The sequence below is a fragment of the Castor canadensis genome, chromosome 8 (assembly GCF_047511655.1).
Source record: "Castor canadensis chromosome 8, mCasCan1.hap1v2, whole genome shotgun sequence".
NCBI classification, from domain to species: domain Eukaryota; kingdom Metazoa; phylum Chordata; class Mammalia; order Rodentia; family Castoridae; genus Castor; species Castor canadensis.
This window is the reverse complement of record NC_133393.1, coordinates 87,401,307-87,415,590: the sequence shown is the minus strand read 5'-3', so window position 1 is coordinate 87,415,590 and position 14,284 is coordinate 87,401,307. Positions and strand designations below refer to the sequence as shown.

The following is a 14,284-nucleotide window of genomic DNA, read 5'->3' as shown; positions in this document are numbered from 1 at the left end:
ACTCAGGAGGCAGAGAAAGAAGGATCCTGAATTTGAATTTGAACCCAGACCAGGCAAAATTAGTGAGACCCTATCTCAGAAACAAAAACAAAAATACCAAAAGGGCTGAAAACATGACTCAAGAGGTAGAGCATTTGCCTAGCAAATGAGGGGCCCTGAGTTCAATCCCTGGAACCACAAATATAATAAACAGTTTAAAGAGAGAGGGCAACTAGGTGATGCATCTTAGCCTCACTGACATAACTGTTAACTATAAATACATGTTCTTTCTTCTTTTTGTTTTGAAACCATAAAACAAATTCATTTTGCCAGACATGGGAGTACCCACCTGTAATCCCAGCTACCTGAAAGGCAGAGGCAGGAAGATCAAGAGTTCAAAAGTGCCAGGTGCTGGTGGCTCACCCCTGTAATCCTAGCTCCTCAGGAGGATTGAGGTTCAAAGCTAGCCCGGGGAAACAGTTTAAGACCAGTTTAAGACCCTATCTTGAAAAAATCCATCACAAAAAGGGGTTGATGGAATGACTCAAGGTGTAGGCATTGAGTTCAAGCTCCAGTACCACAAAAAAAAAAAAAAAAAAAGTTCAAGGCCACAGCCTAGCACCCCTGGCTCACGCCTGTTATCCTCACTACTTAAGAGGCTGAAATTGGATCTTGGTTCCCCCTCTTAAATATGTCACCTGCTTCTTTTTCTAACATGAAAACATATTACAGACAGAAAAAAGGCTGAGAAATCTTAATCACAGTACTGTCTGAGTTCTTTTCAGTCTTCTGAAAGGATAGCCTATTTTCTATTATTTTATAATTGAAGAATTAATTAAATCAAGCTTTTCTCCAAAAATTAAAGAGCTTTATGGTTTCATCTCATCATAAACAACAAATAGTACACACTCTGTTCTACTGAAATTACCAGAGTATAACCTTTATTTGCCTCACTTTTTCTTAACTATTATTCTTCGTATTGAGTTAAAATTAACAATCTGGCTAGGTGCGGTGGCTCAAACCTGTAATCCTAGTTATTATGGAGGCAGAGGCTCGTGGCTGGAGGCCAGCCTGGGTAAAAAGTTTGCAAGACCCTATCTCAACCAATGGCTGGTTGAGGTGGTGCCTTTCATCCCCAGCTACACCAGGAAGCACAATGAGGAGACTCATGGAGCATGCTGGCCCAGGAATAAAGCAAGACTCTATCTCAAAAATAACCAATTCAAAAGGGCTGGCAGTGTGGCTCAAATGGTAGTGTGCCTGCCTAACAAATGAGAAGTTCTGAGTTCTAACTCCACTGCTACTCCCAAAAGTTAACAATCTGTTTAAAAAACAAACAAACAAAAAACCCCAAACTTGTTTAGCACAGAATAAATTTTATGTGTGTAATCCATTTTCTATGAAAAATAAAGCTCCAAGCAGCAGCTATAGGCTTACCATGTGATAACCCCAAGTAGAGCAACATCACAAGAGGGCAGTGAAACTTGGCTTCAAAAGCACCATCAGGCTGGGAATGTGGCTCAAGTGTAGAGTGCTGTTGCACAGCAAATGCAAGGCCAACTCCAGTACCAGTACCAGTACCACCACCACCACCACCACCACCACCACCAAAAAAAAAAGCACCTTCAATAGGAATGATCTGAAAGGCAAGGCACTCTCAATAAAATTTGCAAAGAGAAGTCCATCATGCTGGGCACTGGGAGGCAGTGATCAGGAGGATGGAGCCAGCCCCAGATTCAAGACCCTTTCAAACAAACAAAACCCATCACACAAAAGGGCTGGTGGAGTCCTTCAAATGCCTATCAAGCGCCCTGAGTTCAAACCCCAGTACCGCTAAGAAAGTACATCATAACCTAGGCAACAGATTTTTTTTTTTTTTTTTTTTTTTTGTGGTGGTGCTAGGGATCCAACCCAGGCCTTTGCCAACGGCTCCTCTGAGCTACAATACTCCCAAGTTCTCTAAGAGCTTTTTAATATGTTTTCTCCTGGATTCCCTTTTCCCTACTTTTCAGATGTGTAAATCAAGGCCTACAGAAATCTTCATTTACTATGGATCTCACAGTAAGATGTGAAAGACCTGAAGCTAGACCTGTTTTAATAGAAAGTCCTTGATGTCATACTACATATTGCCTCTCTTCCTGGAATATCCTCACATTACCTTCTTTAATATTTTCACTAAGTCTTGCATATATTTCTAACGAGATTACTTAACACTGAAATGTGTTTATTGGCATGTCTGTTTCCCCATTCCAAGTCCCCAACAACAAGGCCTGTATCATATGACTGTGTCCTGTGGTCAACAGAGACCTACTATGGTCAACAGTAATCATCAAATACAGTATTCTTAATCGTTGAATAGAGGAGTCTAAGTTTCCTCATTGTAGAGGATGGACTATGGTAAATCTGGGGACATCTCTGTCCCTTGCTCAAAACATTTCCACCAATGAAATCATTATCTCTTTCACATTCGACTTACAACAGCACGGGTTCTCGTTTCATGTTTTGTTTTGTTTGTGATGTTGGGGATTGAACCCAGGCCTTGTGCATGCTAGGCAAGTGCTGTACAACTGAACTACATTCTAACAAACAAACTACATTGTAGAGTAGATTAAAAAATGGCATTTTAGCTGGGCGCCAGTGGCTTACTCCTCTAAATACTAACTACTCAGGAGGCAGAGATCACGAGGATCACGGTTCGAAGCCAGCCCCGGCAAATAGTTCGCGAGACCTTAGTTTAAAAAACGAGTAACAAAAAAGGGATAGTGGGGTGACTCAAGGCGTAGGCCCAGTTTAAAAAATAGCATTTTAGTAAAGTGTCCATCTGTTGGTAACAAAATTGGCGAGATAAAATACACTTTGAGGACATAAACACTGCTCAAACTCTTCTGAAGTGGGGCAGTGTGACCTACAATATATGTAGGCTCCAAGACTAACAGCCCAATGCTTTTCAAAAACTTGCTCCGCGGCGGTGCATCTGAAGCTGAGAAACACCATGCGTCGCTTTACAGTATGTGAGAAAACAAAGCACTGATCCGGTCCGAGTAAAGCTTCCTCGGCTTCCCTGACGCCGGAGGACTCGGCCGGTCACTTCTGCAGGTGAAAACCCCACCCTGGTTCCCGCTCATCGTCGCACCTCTCCCGCTCCCAGCCTGTTCGGGGTGCGATCCCCGCGCCGTCGGCCTCCCCAGAGACTGTACGCTGCGCGGCTGTGCATGGGTCTGTCCTTCTCCGCGGCTCTCGCGGAGTTCACCGTGCCCGGCCAAGGCCACTCTGCTCGCCCGACCCCAAAAGCTCTGGCCTCCGACCGCCGAGGGGCAACGTCTAGGTTCGAGCCACTCACGGCGGGAGATTTTTCGGCTTTATTTCTATTTGGGGAGGAGAGAAGACCAACCACCAAATGGGAACCGAGCAGCGCAAAGGCGCAAGAACCGGAAGCCCTCTCGCGCCGGAACAGCGGCAAGCGGCAACCCCTCCTCCTTCCGCTGCTCCCCTCCCCCAACGCGGCCATCTGCGCGCGACCCCCACTCAGCGCGCGACAGGCTCGGCGTCGCCGCCAGTGCCGCGCTCCTGCTCCTTCCGCGCTCTGGGCCCCTGGCCCATGTCCTCTCCCCCAACCCCACTCCCCTAACACTTACCTGTGGCTGCCGCCTCGCCAATGTCCGAGGGGAAGTGGGAACTTCCACTCCCCCCCCCAGGTGAATCCGAATTCGCTGTCCTCTTCCCCACCCCCTCACGCGGCGGGGAGCGCGCCTCTTTCTCAGGGGTCAGGCGGGGCAGGGAGATCAGTGTAACTTAACAGCCAACCATCCTAGGCTACCGTTTCTCGGCAGTCAGAACTACCACAAGCGGCATGACCCACACCAGGCCGGGGGCAAGGCGTGGGGGGGGATGGTGCAAAACTGAGTGTAAATGTGCGTGGGGGGTGAGGCTGGGCTGGGCTTCCGTGCGGGCCGCCGTGCTGCGTCATCGCGCGTTCACGTGACACGCCGCCATCTTCTCCGGCCTCCTCCCTACGGCGCTCTACTTGGGGGAAGGTGGAAAGTCGTCTGGGTTGTTTCTTCTGTCCCTCTCTGCTCACCTTTCCCGAACGTTTGTCTCCCGACACCCGCACCAGCTGGGTGCTCTCCGCAGGCCTTTTGGTGTGGGGCAGGTTTTCCTGGTGTCGTTCTCAGCTCAGCTGCGGCTCCTGGCTTTTGACAGACGCCTGCCCCATCGCTTCTAGAGAAGGGATTTGAAGCATGGGGCACGCCTTCCTCAGCTTCCCCTAGCTCGTCCACGTGGTTCGTAGTCCTGTCAGGTACCCGTGGGAAAGGATTTTTTAAGTGCTGGGGATGGAACCCAGAACCTCCCACGAGAGCGCTGTACCGCTGAGCCACACCCTCAGCTGAAAGGCTTTTCTGCAGATTGACTTAAAATTAGGTGCGGTAGGGCGGTGGCACGCTACGGCCCAGATTTCCTCCAACTCGGAAGTACTGAGAAAAAGGGGGCGTGGTGGGGCACGACTGCAGTCCCAGAAGGCTGAGGCAGGAGCGTCGACGAGGTCAAGGCTAGCCTGGAGGGCTATCAGGCAAGGGAGACCCAGTCTCCCCGCCCCCCGAAAAAAAAAAAGTATTTAGGAAAAAGTTACAAGGTATTGTAAAATAAAATGGCATGCCGTAATCTTAATATGTTAAAAAACTTTAAAAATAATGTGTATCTACCTTTCTGAAAAAGGAATTTTATTCTCATTTTTAAAAATCCGTTTTTGTGCAAAGTGTTCTTTTATGGCTTTTTAGTGATAGTATACGACAAATGGTCATTTTTGCTCTTGACAAAATAAGTTCCAAAGATTTTGTGACATTGCACTTGAGATCCCCAACTAGGAAGCTGATATAGTGGAAAAGATGTGGTTAAGGCTAAAGCCTTACAGGCTCCCTCAAGAGTTCACCGACATTTAGCCAGTGTCATTCATTTCGCAAACTTTGTACCCTACCTATTAAAAGCTAAACCGGATGAGGACTCTTAGAAGTGCTGAATTTTTTATTATTAGGAAAATTACTCAACTCTCTTGAGTTTTGTCTTCTCAGTATAAAAATGGGAGGTGTCATACAAATGTGAGGTGTTATTGAAGGAGTCAAAATGTAATGTCAAGGGTGGCACAGTGGCTCAAGTGGTAGAGAGCCTGCCTAGCAAGTGTGAGGCCCTGAATTCAAACCCCAGTACCACCAAAAAAAGAAGAGGGTGGGTAAAGGGGGCAACACTGAAAAATCTCACGCAAAAATACAAATTCAAAATATTAAAGAAATGAAACCTCTAAATGTATTTGGACCATTCACCCTTTAGCTCCTTTCCCCGTTGTAAAGCACCTTCAGTGTAAAAGGTTATGGTTTTACAACACTGCAACTCAAATCTGTCTGCCTTCTTAATGAAGTATGTACCTACCACTCTTCGGAATTCTAATAACTAAATGAAGAAAATGAGGTCTTGGTTCTATCTGAATAATAAGTTTTATAAATTTGGTGGACAGATTTTTTTTTTTTTTAACTTTAAAAGTGAGGAAATAAAGTGCAATGAAGAAGTCCAATGGTGGGCACCAGTAGCTCACCCCTGTAACCCTAGCTACTCAGGAGGCAGAGATCAGGAGTATCACAGTTTGAAGCCAGGCTGGGCAAATAGTTTGTGAGCCCTTATCTTGAAAAAAACCCAACACACATACATAAAAGGCTGGTGGAATGGCTCAAGTGGTAGAGTGCCTGCCTAGCAATCATGCATGAAGCCTTGAGTTTAAACCCTAGCACCACTGAAGGGGTGAGGGGGGAGAAAGAAAGGAACCTAATGTTAGCATTTGGATATGAGGTATCTCTCAAAAAGGCTCATGTATTGAGGAGTTGATCCTCAGCTGGTGGTGATATTTTGGGAGGTTATAGAAACTTGGAGGGAGGCCTGGTTGGAAGGGGTAGGTCACTGGGGTTGTGTCCTGGTGGGGGTTGTATATTTTTCAGGGCGCCCCTCTCTGTTTCCTGGCTGCCATGATGTAAACTGGGTTGCTCTCCCTGTCATGATGGACTGAAACCACTGGAACCATGAATTAACAAAGTAAATCCTTCCAAGAGCCCACAGCAATTGCTTTGAAGGAAAAACAAAAACAAAAAACTGGTCAAGCTCCTGGTGGCACCACTATGGCTCTTCTGGCCCACGAAAAAAAAAAAAAAAAGACATAAAGAAATGAGGCTAAAAGCTGGCAGAGTGCCGCAAGTGTGAAGCCCTGGGTTCAAACCCAATACCACCAAAATAAATAAATAAAAACACAACTGTGGCATAAATTTAAAGGATTGAGCAGAGCTCTGCCCTGCACAGAGTAAGCATTAAATAATTGTTTAATATTAATATGGAAGATACTACTGGAAACTCAGCTAAAAACCACTATGGTGGCTGCATATCCAAAGAAGCCTCATTGGTTCACAAAAGGACTGAGTTGGAGTGTTGGACTATAAACAGTGTCTGGACCAGCCCACCTCTCAAATGACAGAAATTATTGAGATTGAATAGATGTAAAATTTGTAACCTACAAGATAGAACTAATTGCTTTTGGCTTTTTACCTTTCAATACTCAAGTCTAAACATAGAGGAAAACTCAACAGGTCCTAAATCCCTACAGAAATTGTATTGTTGGGGCTTAAAAAATGATACCCAAAGTGAAGGCCTCAAAGCAGCTAAGAAGCAGTTTCTCTCTGCCTCTTACCCTCATTTTCTCAGAAGGCAAGCCACAGAAATTGGAATTCCTCTTAAAAGTGGGTTACAGAAACCAGAGCCCTTTTCCTCAAAGCTAGCCATAAAACCTCAATATATCACCCTAACTTTCCCCCACCTTCTGTGTAAGAATTGGCCATTGCAGTGGGGTCCTGCCTCATACCTGAGAGAAATGCTACAACTGAGGAGTCAAGAAGAATCCAGACAGACAGGTTTTGCTGGTTTCCCCCACCGGTTCTATCTCCATTAGCTCAATATTTTGTGTCAACATGACCGTTTCTGTGTCACTGAACCTAAAAACCATAAAAATGGATAGCTCACCCTTGGTCTTTAAGTCTTCAATCTTCAGGCTTTTGTGTCACATAAACTATGATCAAATACATTTGTTATGCTTTTCTCTTGTTAATTTGTCTTGTTATTGGGTGTTGGCCATGACCCTTTATGATGGACAGGACAGGGATTCCCTCATTTTCTACCTCTACTGTATAAACTATAACCATATTATTTTAGGTAACACTCATGAAACAGGATTGTTCCAGATAGACTGTTTTCAATCTCATGTTATCTAAGTTTGAATGAAACCCATAATACTAGCCTGTTAGGTCCTTGGAGTGATTATAACTACAGACAGGGCTGTTCATCTAGCTCCCTCCCCGTTTGAGAATCTCCCAATCATCTGTATCTGCCTTCAAGAGACACCTGACCCCAGCTGGGCAATCAGTCTTCCCTATGAAACTTGACTTGGACAAGAATTATTTTCACCTATAGTAAATGGTACTAAAGCTTAGGAGCTTTCAAGTATCTTCTCCCTTCGAACAATGCAGATAAGCTGAGCAAGTGATCAATTCCCTTTCTAGAACCTGCCTTAAACACACTTGATTACCATGGCCTTTAGATTGCATAAGATTCCCTTTGCTTCCTTGTAGTGAATATCTTTTTTTTTTTTTTTTTTTGGTGGCTGGGGGGAGGAGGTAAAAGGGTGTCACCATGTTGCCCAGGCTGGCAACTCAAACTCCTGGGCTCAAGTGCTCCTCCTGCCTCAGCTTTCCAAGTAGCTGCTATATGCTACCATGCCTGGCTTGAGTAGCCCCTTTGTATATGAAGTAGCTTGCTTTGGTTGCTAGGATACACAAGAAATAATTTATGACCTCCCTTTATATTCCCATCACTATCATTTTAGCCCAAGCCATCATTCTTTCTTGCATTGTATAGTCCATTAGCTTCCCAGCTGGTTCAACTAATAGCACCTTATAGTGGATAAGTATTGGTTATGTTAGTTAGTTGGATTGTGTAAGTAAACAAATTACTTACTTTCAAGATTTTTGAGAGGGAGTGGTACAGGGGTTTGAACTCAGCCCCTTTCTAAATAGGTGCTCTACCACTTGAGCCACGCCCTCAACTCTCTTTTAGGGGGTACTGGGATTTTGAACTCAGGACCTCATGTTTGCTAGGCAGGTGCTCTTTGAGCCACTCTGCCAGCCCTGTTTTTGTGTTGGGTATTTTTGAGATAGGGTATTGTGAACTATTGCCTGGACTGACTTTGAACCCTGATCCTCTTGATCTCTGCTTTCTGAGTAGCTAGGATTACAGGTGTGAGCCACCGTTGCCTGGCCCCAGCTCTCTTTTGCTCTAGTTATTTTTTAAGTAGGGTCTCATGTTTTTTGCCTGGAGATGGCCTCAGGTGGTGATCTTACCTATGCCTCCCATGTAGCTGGGGTTACAGGCATGCCCTACCATGGCCAGATATTGGTTGAGATGAGATCTCCCCAACTTTTTGCCCAGGTTGATCTTGAACCATGATTCCTTGCACTTTCCTCCTGAGTAGCTGAGATTTCAGGTGTGCGCCACTGTGTCCAGCCAGTCAAGATTGTTATTACAGAATTGTAGCAAGTCAGCTTGTTTTGTAACTGACAGTCAATTTGCCAGAAAAATCTTTTATGTTGATCAGAGCAGCCTACAATTATCCCACACCTGTGTGAGCTCCCAGGTGTAGTGATCTTGAATTGAGGCTCTGAAAGTCAAATCTTTATTCAGGAAAGGTAAATCTGGTCACAAGAGAACAAATCATTGGCCCTTGTAGTATACAAGAGGGCCAGTGTTGTCCCCTTGCTATCAAATGGCTTAGTCTTCTGGTGCAATATTGGGAGTTCATTGTCGGTCTCCTTCAATGTTTAGTTGAGATTCAGAGACAGCAGTAGTTAATCAGCCTTGGTAGTGGGAGTCCATAGTACTGGGCCCTTGCATAACCTGCATCTCTGCCTCTGCAGCCACCTCTGCTCATGTGCTCATGTGGCAGCTCTGAGGTGATTAATAGCTGGTTTGGGATCAACCAGCCAAGTTATTTTGTGTACTTGGATTTTCAGTGTCTCTTCCTCATGGATGCTGTTAACCACACGCATGGACATGGGGTGAAGAGCTTTGCACTTTGTGTTCTCTCTATAACATCCCTATATCGCCACTCCAGACTTTGGATGCAGTCTTCGGTCTCTTTATCTCTTTCCTTCAAGATACCAGGCCATTTGCCACTGCCCACAAATCCATGTGTAGATTCTTCATATACAGATTCTCACTTGGAGGCACTTCTGTTTTTTGTTTTTTTGGTGGGCCTGGGGTTTGAACTCAGGGTTTCCTGCTTGCAAAGAAATAAAAACTGCCACGCCTCCAGTCCATTTTGCTCTGGTTGTTCATTAATTTTTTTTCTCTAGTTATTTTGGAGATGGGGTCTCATGGAGCTTTTTGCCTAGGCTGGTTTCAAACTGGGATCCTCCTGATCTCTGCTTCCCAAGTAGCTAGGACTACAGGTGTAGAGCCACCAGTGCCTAGGTTGAGGCACTTCTTCCACACAAAATGGTGATTATTTTAATACCTTCCCCTGTCTTTCAAAAGCACTCTTAAGATGACTTTAATTCAGTTGCCATAGGTTTTTGGCTTGTCCTTGCATAGTAAGGTGACCAAGTCATAAACCAAGCTTGGGCTTTTCCCATTTCTTTCAGCTGGCCCCTACCGCAGGTTCAATGTGGCTATAGGTAAGAGAAAAGTGAAGGACAGTGTTGGAACTACAGTAGACAACAAAGCTCTGGGTTGCCTGCTTATGCAGCTTACTTCATTCTCTGATTCTTATTCCTGGACTTGACCCCAGGTATAACTTTTCCATCTTATGAGGAATTGGCGATGGGGCCAATTGAATTTATGATGTGATGTGACTGGCAGAATCGGGTATTGGAAAGTTGCAGATTCAGTCACTTGGTGTCACCTGGTCTAGCTTCCCATCTCCTCATGGCCCAGTAGCACACCAGAAAATTCTCCAAAGTTTGCATTGCATTTCTCTTGTTGGGTCTTGCCTTTGACTTCATACTGCTGCCCTTTCCATGAGTGTCACCTACATCACTTGGGATCTGCCAAATCATGTGGCTCCAAACCTTACTTAAACCTGTTGCCTGGTAATATCTGCCAGAGCAGCCTTACGAGGCATGAAGTGTGCTGTTTCCAAGAATTCTGATTTCTTTGAGGAAGGGATGCAAGATGTAGCAGTTAATGTTTTGTTTTCAGGGATATACCATCCTGCCCCTGATCACAAGACCTCTAAATCATCACAGAGTTTACTTCCCACCCTCTGGATTCCATGTGATTTATGAAGGCTTTAAGTCTAGTAACCACTTCTTGTGCACCCTGTCTGATCAGACTGACATCATAACTCTGTGACAAAACTGTAAATGTATATTCTTATCTCTTCCATGTTTTGTTTTGTTTTGTTTTGTTTTTACATGGTACTGGGGCTTGAACTCAGCACCTACACCTTTAGCCACTCTGTGAGCCCTTTTTTATGATGGGTTTTTTAAATAAGGATCTTGAGAACTATTTGCCCAGGCTGGCTTCAAACTGTGATCCTCCTGATCTCTGCCTTCTGAATAGCTAGGATTACATGCATGAGCCACCAGCGCCCAGCTTCTCCTTCATGTTAATGTGACCTATTTCTGATTCTCTTCCTGAAACCATATTACTATGATCTTAACAAGATACCAGATTAGGTACAGCAGCTACAATTGGAGCTACTATTTGGTTGAGCTTGAGGTAGTGGTCCATCAGTCTTCAGGATCTATGGCTAGACTATTTACTCAAACAGAACTGTGCTAGGAATGACTGGCTCTGAATCCTGGCAGCACCAATCTCCTCCAGAGAGGGAATGTTAATATTGTTATTGACTTCTTATCTTGGCTGTGGTGAGGCAATCTCAGAGTTGTCTTCATTATAACAGCTCTTAATACAGAAGGCAAGGCCAACACCTACCAATTTGGGGTTACTCCAACTTCTATTTTTTTTTTTTTGGTGTTATGGGGTTTGAACTCAGGGACATATGCTTGCTAGGCACTTGAACTGTGCCCCAAGTCCTCTTTTTCTTGCATTTGGGCCCAGGTCAGCCTGGGGCACCATCCTCCTTTATTTTTTTTGCAGTACTGGAGTTTGAACTCAGTGGCTACACCTTGAGCCGCTCCACCAGTCCTTTTTTCTTTTGTGGAGGGTTTCTTTCAAGATAGGGTCTCCCAAACTACCCCAGCTGGCTTTGAACTGCAATCCTCCAGATGTCTGCTTCCTGAGTAGCTAGGATTACAGGTGTGAGCCACCAGCACCTGGCTATCTTCTTTTATACTTTTAGTTCTTGCATGTAGTTATTTGATCCATTTTCAGTAAATTAATTTTGGGACAAGGTGTCCTTATGTAGCTTAGGCTAGCCTCGAACTCTTGACCCTCCTGCCTCATCCTCCTGAGTGCTGGGATTATAGGGCATGTACCACCATTCCCAATCCAAAGTCATTCTTTTACCTTAGAATATATAGTTGTCAAGCATGGTTATTGGAAAGATTATTCCAACCCTTTGAATGGTTTTAGCACACTTGTCAAAGTCAAGTGCCTGAAGACATAACACCTTATTCCTGGATTCTCAATTATATGCCACTGATCAATAGGTCTACTGCTATGCCAGTATAGTACAGTACCATATTGTTTAGATTATGACAGTTTTGTAACACATTTTAAAATATGGAAGTGTGAGTACTCCAACTTCATTCTTTTATTTTTTATTGTTTTTGAGACAGGAGCTCACTATGTAGTCCAAGATGGCTTAGAACTCCCAATCCCTCTTCCTTAGCCTCCTGGGTGCTGGGATTACAGGTGTACACCACACCCGGCTTCAATATTGTTTCAATTCTGAGTCCCTTGTATTTCCATATGAAATGTTATATTATGTGTTATGTTATATTATGCTGTTATGTTAGAGCTGGAGTCTTAACTATGTTGCCCAGACTGTTCTCCAACTCCTGGATACAAGAACTCCTCCTGTCTTGGACTCCAAGTAGCTAGTATTGTAACAGGTGGATAATCTCACATGAGCTCAGTTTCTTTAGTGTCCCAAAGAATTCAATAGAGAATACACAGATTTCAAAGCAGCATCAAAGTTTTATTGAAAGTAAAAGCAGGGAAAAGTGAAGGCAAAATAAAATGAGGTGGGGAAAAACTCTGGCTAGATGGCCCAAGAGTGCTTATTTTTTTTCTTTTCCTGTACTGGGGTTTGAACTCAGGACGTCATGCTTGCAAAGCAGGTGTTGTACTGATTGAGCCACACCTCCAGTCCATTTTGCTCTTGTGAACTATTTGCCCAGGCTGGCTTCGAACCTCAATCCTCCTGGTCTCTGCCTCCTGAGTAGCGAGGATTATAGGTGTGAGCCACTAGTGCCTGGCCAATTTTTAAATAAACAGATTTACTGAAAAATTCCTTATTGCTATCTCTTTAGGAACTCCCATTATTCCCAGATTCCATGTTATAATTAGATCCTACAACAGAAATTATAGAAATTATCTCAAAAATGAGTGTTTATCTTTGTAGACTGAGGATGGGAGTTCAGAGAAGTGAATGAGGGCATCTTGTTAGCCTTACAGCAACTTCCTACTTGCCTGTACTCTGTTTTGTTTTGCTTTTTTTTTGTGGTGAGACTGGGGTTTTAATTCAGGGCTTCATGCTTTCAAAGCAGGAGCTCTACTACTTGAGCCACACCTCCAGCCCATTTTGCTCTGGTTATTTTGGAGATGGGGTCTTGTAAACTATTTGCCTGGACTTTCCTTGAACCTTGATTTCACTTTCTCCTCCTCCCCCCCCCACCCCCAGCTCCCGATTTCAGCCTCCCAAGTTGCTAGGATTATAGGGGTGAGCCATGGGCACCCACCTTACCTGTACTCAGTTTTATTTGAAAAAAAAAAAAGCATTTCCTCCCCTCAGAAACTAATCCTTCCACTTGTTTTCTGGATTCTTTCCCCTGCTGCTTCCTTAGTAACTTAGATTTGTCAGTCATCTGTTATTGCTGGGTATTGTGGCATCCACCTGTGGTCCCAGTTACTCAGGATCACTTGATTCCAGATGTTCAAGGCCAGCCTGGGCAACAGAGTGAGACTTTGTCACAAATAAATTCAGCAGGGTGCCAGTGGCTCACACCTATAATCCTAACTACTGAAGAGGCAGAGATTAGGAGGATTGATGTTCAAAGCCAGCCTGGGCAAATAGTTCTGGAGACCCTATCTCGAAAAAATCCTTCACAAAAAAGGAGTGGCTCAAGGTGTAGGCTCTGAGTTCAAGCTCCCAGTACTGTAAAATAATAGTAATAATAATAGAATATCCATCATTGCCATATTTGGAAACTTTCCCTTCTGGCTCTTTCCTGATACATATTTTAATTTGTCCCTCTTTAAAACCTCCTCCCTCAAGTCTACATCCCTTTTATAACAACTACCTCTCTCCTTTCTCTGCAGAGAAAAGCTCTGGAAAGAGCAGCTTTTGTTCAGTCTCATTTCCCCTCACTCATCTCGTGGACCAGTTTTCTGGCTTTTGTCCTCATAGCTGCACAAAAACTTTCAAGGCTACCAGGACTGCCTATTTACCAGAAACAAGGATGCTATCTACTTACCTTACTCAGTCAGCTTCATTGTAGCTTTTGGCATTGCTGACCTCCTCTTTGAAACTCTTCCTGGGTATTATCACCCAACCTTCATGCTTTCAACAACCACTCTCCAAGGACGCCTCCCAAATATATAGTTCTAGTCAGAGCTCTCTCAAAGTCAAGTCTTAAATATTCAGCTGTGGTTGGATGTCTTCCCTTACATGTTCTTCAGCACCTCAGATGAACATGACCAGAATGGAACCCAGCATCCTCTGTCCCAAACCCATTTATCCTTTTCTGTTTCCTACCTTGGTAAATGGCTCAACCTCTACCTAACCCTGCAAGCCAGAGCTATTTTGAATTCCTCCTCCTTTCTTACTCTGAATATTCAGTGGTTGAATTTTTACTGACTCCGGTTTGCACACATGCCCTCTTTTTGGCATTCTTATTACCTTGATGACATGCCATTTGTCTGTCTTAGGACATTTTGTACTGCTGAATAGCCAAGTCTGGATGCAAGTCTGGATAGTTCATAAATAACAGGCATTTATTGCTCACAGTCTGGAGGCTGGGAAGTCCAAGATCAAAGTGCTGGCAGTTTTGGTTGGCTGGTGACAGCTGCTTTCCTCTTCCAAGATGGCACCTTGCTG

The 14,284-nt window shown here is 44.3% G+C and overlaps 1 protein-coding gene across 2 annotated transcripts in view; it reads right to left on the bottom strand.

Moving 5' to 3' along the window:
• Atf1 (activating transcription factor 1) overlaps positions 1–4,019 on the bottom strand; it is a 45,274-nt gene extending 41,255 nt beyond the window's left edge. Inside the window, exons 1-2 of one of the 2 annotated variants that reach the window (XM_020179915.2) lie at positions 3,615–4,019; positions 3,113–3,344 (exon numbers count right to left, since the gene is read on the bottom strand). In XM_020179915.2, the coding sequence (XP_020035504.1) occupies positions 3,113–3,193 (81 nt within the window). In that variant the 5' untranslated portion in view covers positions 3,194–3,344; positions 3,615–4,019. Of the gene's footprint in view, positions 1–3,112; positions 3,345–3,614 lie in introns of those variants that run through there. The other variant, XM_020179913.2, reaches the window with a different exon arrangement.
• Between the last annotated feature and the right edge of the window lie 10,265 nt (positions 4,020–14,284).